This window comes from Lithobates pipiens, unplaced genomic scaffold, assembly GCF_037356315.1.
Source record: "Lithobates pipiens isolate NorthernLeopardFrog02 unplaced genomic scaffold, aLitPip1_a1.2 Scaffold_22, whole genome shotgun sequence".
NCBI classification, from domain to species: domain Eukaryota; kingdom Metazoa; phylum Chordata; class Amphibia; order Anura; family Ranidae; genus Lithobates; species Lithobates pipiens.
In genome coordinates, this window is record NW_027507784.1 from 118192966 (window position 1) to 118206156 (window position 13191).

Here is a 13191-nt window from a genome sequence, read left to right on the forward strand (position 1 = left end):
CATGCGTGATAACTTAAAAAGTGTTGCAATGTCACATTAAGCTGTCACAGCACACACATTAAAGTTGAAGGGAATTGCTAGAAAACACTCTGTAAGGGTGCCAGGCTCCCCTTAACAGGAACAAGCTCTTTTACTCATCAAGTAGCAGATGGCTGGAAACATTCTAAAGCAGTGTATTATGCACATACCAGAATAAAAACAAGACATTTGCATTTTGGCATTGCCCTGTCAGCAGGGCCCTCGGGAACCAGCTGATTATTGCTAAGGGTTTCACCTTACTTACCTGCTGGCTTATTTCCAATTATCCTGCCAATGCAGTCTGTGCCTGTTTATAGGCTCATAGCAATTTCCTTTCACTGTGTAATGACAGCTGTGTAGATGTGCTGTTTATCCAAGACTTTCCAAATAATGATTTGATACACACTGAGCTACATTCATTGTTAACAGGTTGCTAGTAAAGACAGATGCAGGACTCTGCATTAAATACATTTGTGACCTGATAGTCTTACAGTCTGTGTGTGTTTGTGTATGTGTGTACTTGATTCAGCCTTGAAGCAACATTGTATCAACGTGGCTCGACTCTCTCAGCTTGGGTTGTCTTTAGACCCCTTTCACACTTGTACGACTAGGGACTGCAATTTCAAATGAAACGTTGTACCCCACGATTTCCACTGAGTACCATTTATATCTGTGAGACTTCAAAGTAGTCCCGGCACTACTTTGGTCCGTTCTGATGCGACTTGAGGTCCATAGACCTCAAGATTACACAGGCCAAGTCGTGTCAAAAATCACAGCCAGGTTGCACAAGTGTGACAGGGGCCTTACATGTGGACATTCAGCTGTTGGTTCCAGTCTCTGCTCATTTATAGCTGAATACATGGTTTATATTTATCACATCATTTATTATGTTCCATGTGTTGTTGATATACCATTTTATGACGATGTTCAACTATATGCGGTTGGGTTTCTAAGATTGTATATGGATCCATGTGTGCCATTTAACTACTTCAATACCGGACACTTTTACCCCCTTCCTGTCCAGGCCACTTTCCAGCTACTAATGCCAATTACAGACGTAAAACAAGCTCTGGACTGCGGCACTCTTCAGAAGACCACTTTTTGACATTTCGCACTAGCTGTAGTGTTTATTCATATTAATTTTTGCTATGAATAAACACTACAGCTAGTGTGAAACGTCCGCAATTTTTCCTTGTTCGTTAAGCTGTGGTGTGATTTTCCAATAAAAAAGTGGTCTTCTGAAGAGTGCGGCAGTCTAGAGCTCTTTTTTTCGTCAGTTGCTAGTGGTAATAGCCAGCACCTGTGGCTTCCCAGCCGAAGAGACCGTTTACAGCCTGAATGTGTGCTGCTGGAGCGGTGAGATCCCTTCTCCTACTTAATGCCAATTACTCATTTTTTATTTTATTTTTTAAACAGAGCTTTCTTGTTTGGTGGCATTTAATTACTATTGGGTTCATTGTTTTTTGTTCTATAACTGAAAAATACAAAAAATTTCTGTTCATAAGTTTGTCAAGATGTATTCTGTTACATTTCTTTGGTAAACAAATTACCCAAATCAGTGATTATTAGTGTGTGATGATCTAATATTTTGAGATTATTATATATATATTTTTTTTTTTGGGCTGGTGCGGCATATGTAAAAAAAATAAAAATCAATAATTTTTGTTTACTGTCTTTTTACAATTTTTTTTGTTTCCCATGAACAGGGAATAATATCTTTTTAGATTTAGCAGGTCTCTCTGTACCCAAAGTGGAGTGGTGAGACAGAGGAGACTCAAGCCTGGCAATGCCGAGGCTTTTGCTCACAGTAATTCAACATTTGGAAGCATATTGGGTAAAGCTATAACCTCACATATATAGGAGGCTGGGGGTGAGAAATCTTCCGCAGCCTGCTCCAACACCACTTCCAGTCCTCTTCACATTCTTCAATGTCCGCTGCTTTCTACGGCAGGCATATCAGCATCTGAATTCTGTAGATAGGGTTGAGCTAGGAAAAGGAGCTGAACAGTGATGGCTGTATGAAAGCCCCTTCGAAATTGTGACATAGTTGCAAAAAAGACTGCCAAAGTCAGATAGGCTGCTTTGTCGCTTGCCTGAGATGGAGCTAGATTTAGATGTGGTGTTAAAACAGAGTCCTGCGCCGATGCAAGGGTAGCCAATTGAAGAATCTGAAGATAAAATAATAAGCCAGTTACGCTAAGAGTGATTTCTTTGTAAGGAAGAAAAGATCCATCACCTCAGGACACTGGTGAAAAAAAAACCTAGAGGATTCACAGAGGTAGGTAGAGATCTGTTTATCTGTTCACCTGTAGTTCAGCTTAAAGCAGCCTATAGACGGTACAAATTTCTTTCCTGCAAACATGGGTTGCAGAAAATTAATTTGCACAATTCCCCCATCAACACAGACAGTGCTGACAGGGGAATACCTCCTGCTGAGCAATATAGTGTTCTCCCAGCGGGTGGGGGAAGCCGTGCTGACCGGGAGAAGACAGTGATTGTTGCTAGCAGCTATAGCAGCTGCTTGCGATTATCGGAAATGAATCTGGCAGGCTGGTTGAACCAAAGTTGATCAATCAACTTGATGCATTCAGCCTGCAATGGTTCGAATCTAGTCCAGTTCGTTCCTGCTGAACCGGCCAAGATTTGAACCGTGTATGGCTGGCCTTAGAGTCCATTTACACTATTCAACTGGATAAGCGTACACAAATTAATATGCATTGCATAAAGGCAGTCCATTCATCTGAATGGTCTGTATATACACCGAAAAGGTACACCTAGAATTTTTGGTAGCACATCGAACTACAATTCTGTTGGCAAGGTGTGCTACAGTGACTTTCAGACTGACTGGCACCACCTAATAAAGTACGTTGCTTTGTTTTATGGTAGTGTACACATTAGCACATTAACTACTTTTGGACCTCCCCACCGCACATATACTGCAGCAGGGCAGCCTGGCTGCGGGAAACAGTGAAACCTGTACTTTGTTCGCGCTTCCTGGTCTGGGACATGCACGCGTGCCGCCTGCAACCCACTCCCCGCTGTGATTGGACACAATGGGAGCCAATCAGCGTGTCCGGCAGCCACAATGTCCGCTGGCTACCGGTGATCGTTTGGCAGAATGACAGAACGGCAGTCTGCCTATATAAACAAGGCAGACCATTCTTCAATCCCAGAAGAAGAGAGAGATCTGGGATTCCTACTATTTAGGAACACAGATCTCTCTGTCTAGTGAAAGCATCCCCCACAAAGTAAGAAAGCTCACCTAGGGAACACATAACCCTTTCATTGCCCAATGTTAACCCCCTCCCAGCCAGTGTCATTTATACAGCATCAGTGCTTTTTTTTTTTTTAGCACTGATCACTGTATTGGTGCCACGGGTCCCCAAAAACTGTCACTTCATGTCCAGTTAGTCCGCCACAATGTCGCAGTCCCACTATAAAATCGCTGATGGCTGGCATTACTAGTTCTAAAAAAATTTTTTTTTTTTTTTTTAAATAAAACAAGCCTCTAAATCTATCTCATAGTTTGTAGACGCTACAACTTTTGCGTAAACCAATCAATATAAGCGAATTGGGATCTTCTTTCTTACCAAAAATATGTAGCCAAAGACAAATTGGACTAAACTGATGAAGAAATTCGATTTTTTTACTTATTTTGAGTGGATATGTTTTATAGCAGAGAGGAAAAAAAATAAAATAAAATGTATATATATATATATATATATATATATATATATATTTATTTATATATTTATATATATATATATATATATATATATATATATATATATATATATTATTTTTTTTTAAATTGTTGCTCTTTGTTATTTATAGTGCAAAAAATAAAAAAAAACGCAGTAGTGATCAAATACCACCAAAAGAAAGCTCTACTTGTGGTAAAAAAAAAAAAAGGACATCTTGTTTGGCTACCACGCCACATGACCGCTCAAAAAAATGGCCTGGTCATTAAGGGGGTAAATCATTCCGGGGCTGAAGTGGTTACAATCGTGTGAATGGGCCCTTAACATAGGGCTTCAATCCAAGCACTGCACGCCTTGCTTTGATACAGTCTAGTGTTTATTGTATGTTATGGAAGGTACACTTGAATTTCAAAAAGTTAAAACATATAAAAGTGGTTAAGGGGAAAAAGAACAATGTATGAACATTTGATAAATGCATGAGAATGTCATACCATATAGCAGATTACAATGGTAATGTTAATGCCAACAGAGCATTATGGAAGTTAGTTGAATAAAAAAAAATACTATGCTTTTTACAAACATCTGCTGCTTAAAATACCGGAAAGGAAGTCTGTACTGTAAATAATAAGTAGTCACAGAATGTGGAGAGATGATCATTTTGTTTTGTTTTTTCAATTTTTGTTTTAGAACTTACTGCAAAATGCAATGGGGAGAAAAAAAAGAAAAGATGTAAATGGTGCAATTACTTCACAGAAAATCACAGAATCACCTAACCAAACCGTTATCGATAAGAACATAAAAAGGTACAGATTATAACTCTCCTATATGAAATAATTTACACACATATGTCACCTATATCACCATCTAAAATAATCACTAAATACATTTCTTTGAAATAATAAACAAGCAATAATATTTCAGCATGATGAGTTATCAAAAAAAAAAAAAAAAAAAGCAAAAAATAGTGTTTTGTTTTAGTTTGCCCCCTCATATTTTTTATTTTATTCTCTGGATGAAACTGTTCTGAAACTTTTTAAATTTTTGTATTTTTTTTTATGTAATGTAGTGCAATCAACCAAGCTTATCTGGTAGTACAACTGCAAAAAAAAAAAAAAGAAGAAACCACTTGTCAAAAATACTTGTACAATGGAATGGGGGGGAAGAATTTAAGTCACAAAACCATTTTCATTTCCCAATCATTCAGGAAAAAATACTCCACAGTTTTCAGGCTGAACAAGCTTGTGCTGTGTTTTCACAAAGTAAATGTTTATGCAGAGGATGTAACACTCTGTTTGTAAACTGCGTGGTAAGCGTTTCTCAGTAAGACGTATGGGAAGCAAGATTCCAGCAAGTCCATGGTCAGGAATGGTGACTCTTGCACAATCTGTGAGCAGAAACAAATGTGATTATTACATCAATCACTGCATTATACAAAAAAGATAGGACATTTGAACAATCACCAATTTAGACAGTTATGCTTGAACAAGTTGGGTGAATGAACTTCTTTGCAAGTATTCGGTTTTATTTTTATTTTTTTTATCAACTCTTAGCTTGCATCCTGTAAAGATTTTTTTCCAAATCAAACCCCTACTTTACGCAGTTGCTTTGCAGTGAATTTTTTTATTTAATTTTTTACACCCACCAGCTGCAGTTTACCATTGCTTTAAGCCCTGCATGCATGAAGCCTAATTTTTTGATAATTCAAGGGTCAGCTCATTTTAAAATGGAGTCAATTGACTTCACACATTTCAGCTTTGTATCATTGCTGGAGGCATAAATTGCCCAGCAACTTTAGATGGCTATTGGGAAAACATCCAGGCACCCGATTTCCAAGGTCCACCCATTAATTTCAATTGGCTCATCCCTGATATTTCCTGCTACGATATTAAAATGGTGGAAATGACTGAAAGAGATGAGCATGGGATGAAAATCTCATAAATATGTATTTACAATCAAAATTGTAGTGTAGGGTAGACTAATCCTTAACACCAGTCATTTAAAAAAAAAATTGTAATGTTTGAAATTGCTGCATGTAGAGTAACATAAGATGGCTACCCAAGTGTTCTGCTAGCTAAGGGCAATTTTTTTTGCAAATGCCAATTTTTGGAGAGAAAGTCCAGCACAGCCACCCTCCATCCTACTCCTCACGTCTCGGTATTGGTCACTGGGGCACCCACATGGATTAAAGCGGAACTACAGGTACAAATCTTTAGCAAAAACTTCCAGGACTAAGCTTCTGGTGTTCACAGCTAAAGTATCTGGAAATGTTCTACCTGAAGGAGCAATCAACAAGTGCGGAGCTTTTACGGAGCTATCTTGTAAGTTGAGCAAGTTTTGTGAGATGTGAAGAAATTATTGCAGAACATACCATATCTAGCAGCAAATAAACAGATTCTCGGTTTCTTGTTGTTGTTTTATCAGTCTCTTGGCCAATTTTCAGGAGGCTAGAAGATGCCAGCTGTGAGGAAAAAAAAAAAAAAAAAAAGCACAGTGGACAGAAACATAAGTACACAGGTCCGCTGAACAGGTAAAAGATAAACATACAAATGTATATGGGCTCCTTTCATTAGGGATCCATTAGACATTATCTTTACACATTGCCAAGACAGCTGAAAGGCCTAGATTTAGGTCTACTTCTAGGAACACTAAATATGCATTTTCTAGAGTGCTGTGTATGCATTGTGATGCTTTTGCAAGGCATTTTACATTTATTGCATATGTGTATTTCAAGGGAAGGATACTACATATACACATTCAATGCAGGTATGCTTAGACCCATTACCATTCACCCTAGATACACTTTCTGTAAACTGCACCAGACATGAAAACTGTAAACCCATTTCACAAAGTACACAGTTAACAGCTGTAGGTGACATTCAACAGTAAAAGCCATCAGTATGTACCTCTGGATATAGTTTTTCCCCTTCAGTGTCTCCTAAAACCCTTTTAAAGTGGTCACTACAATACAGACTCTCACAAGTGTCTGTATCTGCAAAGCTATTAACACACCCCACATGATAATATCCCTGGACCTACTGTTAAAGCAGAATTCCACCCAAAAGTGTAACTTCTGTTCGTAATTCTTCCACCCTCAGGTGTTACATTGGTCTTTCCCAGGTATCTGCCGGGTTCCCTTACTCAAAATGGTGGCCTCTGCTTTAAGTTGCTCAGGCACTGAGCATTGTATTGCAGGACAGGGGACTGGTGCATGTCCAAGATACATTATTAGAGCCGGTTCACATAAGACCGTGGAGCGGGAAACTCGCATTCCCTGTCAAAATTAAGTTAAGGAAACCCCAAACGCAGATTGCAAATGCAGGCCACTTGCCCACACCGGCTCACATGGTACAGAAGTTGCAGAAAATTTCCAAAAGTAATGCATGCACTCCTTTTGGTGTGTTGTTGTGCAATATCAGCCCATTCAAAATGAATGGGCTGAAATGGCACCACACAACTGCATGTGACTCGCATATGAATGCACAGCACATCCCTGTGCGATTTCTCGTGTGAACCAGGCTTTAGCAAGTGGAGACACTTTGGGGAAGCTCAAGGCAACTTTAAGCAGGAACATAGTAAAAAGGTAGTTGTTAAAAGCATATCTTGTTAGGTCCCTCCAAAAGTTGTTTGTTTAGTACTTCACATGGGTTTGCATAAAGAACGCACCATGCTAAAAAGGCACTATGAATGGTGTATTTTAATGCTGCAGATTTAAGGCACAGAGGTGTGAACAGATCCTAAATCTTCTGGACAATAAAAACCCCTCAATACTATTATATCAACATATATCTAAATCTTTCTTAACACTTGTTGCTGAAGCCACTAACTGTGCCAGTTCTACCTCTTCACCGCTCTGACTGTAAAGACCACCTATGCAGGTTACGACTACATTGATTTTTGGCCAACCTCATGTTGTCACTACGTGTCTTCTTCAGAGTCCTTAAATTGAATAACCGACCCACATATTGTAGGTATGATTACTATTTGTATAATGTTGCATAACCCATCTTAAAATGGAAGTAAACCCTTCCAAACAACTTTGACCTACAGGTAAGCCTAGATTAAGGCTTACCTGTAGGTCCAAGTAATATCTCCTAAACCTATATGGTTTAGGAGATATTTGCCCGAAAATGGGCACCGCTGTCTACGGCGCATGCGCCGTAGACAGCGGCGCGCATGCGCACTAAATGCGGCAAGTCCAAGAATGGATTTGCCAAATTTGTCGACTCCCGTGCGCATGCGCGGGAGTGACGTCATCGCGGCCTCGCCGTATGACAGCGGCGGAGCTGCGAGGCGCGACTCCCGTGCGCATGCGCGGGAGTGACGTGATCGCGGCTTCGCCGCTGTCATTGGTCGGAGCTGCGAGACGCCACCAGCAAGATGGACGCGGCGGACTACAGGGATCAGCGGCGACTTCGCTGGCTCCTGTGTCAGGTAAGTGACACATAATGAGCTACTATGCGATGCATAGTAGTCCATTATGCTTTACCTTTGCAGGGAAAAAAAGAGGAAGTAAACCCATCAGGGTTTACTTCCTCTTTAAGCATCAATTTTCTAGGGAGAATGAGTTTAATTTTTGAAGTGTTTCCTCATAATTTAGAACAATCACCCGCCTTAATAATTTCGTAACTTTTTAGGCATTGTTTATCTTTGCTTTTCTTTGAATGATTTAATCAGTCACATGCACTATCAATTAGTTCTTGACATACAGGCATACCCAACTTGTCTTTCACTGGACACTTAGAGTTCTATAGGCGTTTTTTTTTTTTTTTTTAGAAGCACGTGATTAGACTCAACATTCGCCATTATCTTCCTGCTTCTCCTCCTGGCCAATCAGTACAGGAGGAGGTCCTGAGACCAGATTGGCCGGGGGAGAAGCCAGGAAAGCCTCCCGGGGCCTGGGTGGGCCAAGTGCGAGACTGGCGGGCTTGCGGGCTGGGCTTTCCCCCGACCCTCAAAAAAAAAAAAACATTTTTTTTTTAAAATGGAGCACCAGCTGCTGCGGCTCCATCTGCTTGCGGTCCAATAAAATGCCTATACAGCTATTAATGTTCACATGTGAGGTATCCCCATAATCATTGGGAGCTTTTCCTCACTGTACATATGGAATATTTATCAACAAATTACACCATAATGAATTTTGTTTTTAGCATCCTCCAGTAAAATGTGTAAAATAGAGAAATAAAAAAGAACCTTTTATACCACTTACTGAATATCTGGTTTTGTCTACTATAATAGCTGGAGGACATTTAATAGGCTTGAGTATGGCACAAGATAAAGCTTCAGATTGTTTCAACTATATACCGGTATCTAATATACCAAAGTGTACATTTAGATTAAGATAACTAGCCAATAAATGCATTTTAATGAAAATATTTGCCAAGATATTAGTTAAGAATTAGTATGCATTAGATAAGCTATAGGTGCTTTTTAAAAAACAAAAACTCTGCCAAACTAAGGTTCAGTAAACCAACACAACAAAATGGCAAACTATGGTCTGGTCACAAAGGTTTCAATTACCCCTGGACAAGAAGGGGTTTATTCTAGTTTCAGAACAAGTGCTCAAAGATAAATTGCACATTTAAGGCAAGTCTGTACAAAAGCTATGCATAGTGGTATATAAGATCTCTACAATGTAACAGAGCTGGGATATGTTTTACATCTACAAAATTTCCACTGCACATACATCTTAAATGAACCAAGGTTTACTGGAAATGGTTTCCAGATTCGTATATAGCAAATATATACATCACATGTGACAATAAGCCCAATGACAGCTCTCAAGCACTTAGACAAGCATAAATAAATTCGGCTCTGACTGCATGGAGAAATATACCAAATGCCTGCATGACAAGTTATACGTACAGCCAAGAACTCCTTAAGACGATCCTCAATACTTCCTTTGTGAATGGTAAATAAAGCTGCAGCAATCTGGTTGATGGCCTTTGCTAGGCAGTGAATATTATTGCAGTGACCTAAATCAAAAAGAAAATGGTTAGTGCATACACAGTTGCTATGCACAACAATGCATCTTTCTGGCTTATTGAACAACATTACAATACCTTCTATGGCAGGGCTGTACTGAGACATCACGTTGCTAGCCAAGGTTGGCAAAGACACGGCCACAAAGACCATGAGAAGGCAGGCAATTTTGTACTCTTCCTCTGGACTGATTGTTTCTGCAATGAAAGAGGAAATTGCTTTAGCTATACAATCTAAAATGGTTGTAAAGCCTCGAGGTTTTTCATCTTAATGCATTAAAAGGTGAAAAGCCTGTGCTGCAGCCCCACCCCCAATGTGCACGTCTCTCTCCTCATTGGAAAGATTGACAGCAGCAGGGGCCATTGGCTCTTCCCCTGCTGTCATTCAAATCCAGTGGCACGTGAGCAGGGGGTGGGGCAGAGTCCCGCTGTCCACATCGATGGACGCAGCAGTGGAACTTGGGCGCGGGCCCACATGGGTGATCCCATTGAAAGCGGTATTCCATAGGGGGACATGATGAAGACGAGGGGCCTGGAGCACCAGGGGAGCAACCCAGAAGAGGATTGGGACTGCTCTGTGCAAAAGCATTTTAAAAATAACAAAGACAAGGTGATAACAGTCCCCTCTTCAAGAGTACACACACACTTCTACAACCCCTATATACAGTTTTAATGGTATGTATATTGTTCTACAAAAGAAAGCAACTATGATCTAAAATGATCTGTGGCACCTGGGTTTTTTCTGCTGAGTTAACTCAGGGGCACAGTTAACAAAACTTAAAAAGCATCCAAAGCACGTCAATAGAAGTGATGTATTTTTACAAATGAATTCTGGGAAATGAATTGCACTGCAATTTAAAGAGCAAGTGAGTACTCTCTAGTAGAACTATACAGAAAACACATACAATACACACGGGAAATGCATGGGTTTAATAAAAGGAAAATTATTTGAAAATGGACTTGGCTATCTACAATGACAGTCAACTGCTTCTTAAAGTGGAACTTTAATTAAAACAGCTACATGCACTTTTGAAATAGGTTCACCATTTTAGAAGCTTATTAATTTATACTTCTATTTCAACAGTTTTTTATGACATGCACAAATGTAATAACCAATATTAGTTAGGAGTTCTACTGGTTCATCAGCTGCTTCACAGAACTTCATTACATTTTCCTTAACTTTTTAAAAAGTTAAAATGTACAGTATATATAGTTTTTATTAACCAGATAGTATTGTCAGCTGATGCTTTCAGTGCAGGTCAACATTGCTTAGTTTTAACACTGTGCTTCCAACAAACTCATCTGTGGCTTTCTAATTAAACGGCCGTTGCTGCCACAAGTAGGTCCAAGTCAGATAAACAAATTGTGGATTGAAATAAAATGAACAAACCACAAAAAAACGACCCCCAATGTATTTTCACAAGTAAAACCACATAGGAGGGGTAAATGTTTAAAATACAGTTCATGACACTATAAAAAGGAGAAAGTAAAGATTAAATATTTTCATCAACGGCAGAAATCATTACACCAGTTACGTTAGCATTGGGGTGATATTTTTGGTGCCTAACAACCTATTTTAATGTAGGAGGTGATCTGCATAAAATATAATGACTGACTGCAGTCCCTAAAGGGATGTGGCTTAGCAAAAGTGTGTATGGTCTGCTTTAAAATATGGTTATGCTAGTTGATGCAGCTTCTTAGAAGAACGTGGAACTTAAAAGAGGGGGGTGGATGAGCAAGCAGGCAGGATTTTTAATGCAGAAGAGACCGGTCTCTTGGTCTCTGCTGCATTAGAGTTAGAGTTACTTACCTGTGTACCCCTGTACTTTGCGCTGTGCATACACAACTCATTGTACAAATTTGGCAATATTGAAGTTAACAGAACTCTAGCACATGCGTGGGAGTGACAATCTCGGCCTGGCCAACAAAAGTGGCCAATCACTGAGACCCAGAAACCAGCCGCCTGAAGATATCAGCAGCCGGAGGGGAGCTCTGGGATTCTGCATGTTGGACTGAAGGAGAGTATAGTTCCAATTTAAAGTTTAAAATCTGGTATGAGACATACAATTCAAATATAGAACATGTGCAGTGTTAACTGTCTATTTTACATAAATTTAAAATTCTTCAGTAAATTTATAATCTTACTCATACAGAATTTTTACACTTTAAATCGTCATATGTATTTGCAGAATCTCTATGAGGTTTTGCAGTCATTGGTGTTTATATTTTTACAGTTTGGAAGTAAACCAATTTTTTCAGCAACACAACCTGTATTCGAACACAACAAAGAAAGCATACTGCTGTGCACATATGCAAAGGCAACTTAAAGTGGTTGTAAACCCTTACAAACCACTTTGACCTACAGGTAAGCCTACACGGTTTAGGAGATATTTACAAAAAACCAGCACCACTGACTATGGCGCATGCCCAGTAGACAGCGGCGCGCAGGCACACTGAGCATGCTGCTGCTAACGGAGATATGCCATTAGTGGCGGCTCCCGTGCGTCATCACTGCTCCGGCCATTCACAGTGAGTGGCCGGAGCAGCAATATCTGGGGGGGGGGGGGGGGAGGGGGAACTGGAAGCTCCGTGCTACAGGGGACATTGATGGCTCCTGTGTCAGGTAAGTGACACATAATGGACTACTATGCAATGCATAGTAGTCCATTATGCTTTACCTTTGCAGGGAGACAAAGAGGAAGTTTACTTCCTCTAAGATTTACCAACCAAGTTCAAAACCCCTTTAAGTATAACTAAAGACAAACTTTTTAATTAGTTTTGGACAGAGTGAAAAGGGAACAGAAGACCTATTATACCCTGCTCCTACAGCGCCTCAAAGATGGCGCTTGCAGGACTTTTTTTTTTTTTTTTTAACGTCCTGCCAGTGCACAGCTCCAGTAGAAAATCCCCATTTCTTGTAGAAAAACTGAGGCTTAACTAAGCTGAAAGTGGTTATGCCAGAACAGGGATTTCTGCCTTTTCTGGCCAGTGTTCATACACTTGTAGGTGGTAGCATAACCCAAGTAGTCATTTGCACAGTGGTGTAGTGGATAGCACTTTCACCTAGCAGTAAGAAGGGTCGCTGGTTCGAATCCCAACCACGACACTACCTGCCTGGAGTTTGCATGTTCTCCCTGTGCCTGCGTGGGTTTCCTCCGGTTACTCCGGTTTCCTCCTACACTCCAAAGACAAGCTAGTAAGTTAATTGGATCATGTCTAAATTGTCCCTAGTATGAAAGAATGTGAGTTAGGGACCTTAGATTATAAGCTCCTTGAGGGTAGGGACTGATGTGAATGTACAATGTATATGTAAAGCGCTGCGTAAATTGACGGCGCTATACAAGTACGTGACATAAATAAATTGGTGTCCTGTGACGTACGATTAAGAAAATGTGGATTTTTTTCTATTGAAAAGAAGTCTATATTTGTGCATCTAGTAATTGTTTTGGCACGAAGCTTCCACTGAACTTCAATCTATTACACATTTTTATCAT

General features: G+C 39.9%; 1 protein-coding gene across 8 annotated transcripts in view; it reads right to left on the reverse strand.

The window, feature by feature from the left end:
• Positions 1–4077: 4077 nt before the first annotated feature.
• NCKAP1 (NCK associated protein 1) overlaps positions 4078–13191 on the reverse strand; it is a 175174-nt gene continuing 166060 nt past the window's right edge. For all 8 annotated transcript variants that reach the window (XM_077448133.1, XM_077448135.1, XM_077448132.1 and 5 more), the window contains 4 exons: positions 9779–9895; positions 9582–9691; positions 6088–6177; positions 4078–5103 (listed from right to left, as the gene is read on the reverse strand). In XM_077448133.1, the coding sequence (XP_077304259.1) occupies positions 4987–5103; positions 6088–6177; positions 9582–9691; positions 9779–9895 (434 nt within the window). In that variant the 3' untranslated portion in view covers positions 4078–4986. The remainder of the gene's footprint in view (positions 5104–6087; positions 6178–9581; positions 9692–9778; positions 9896–13191) is intronic.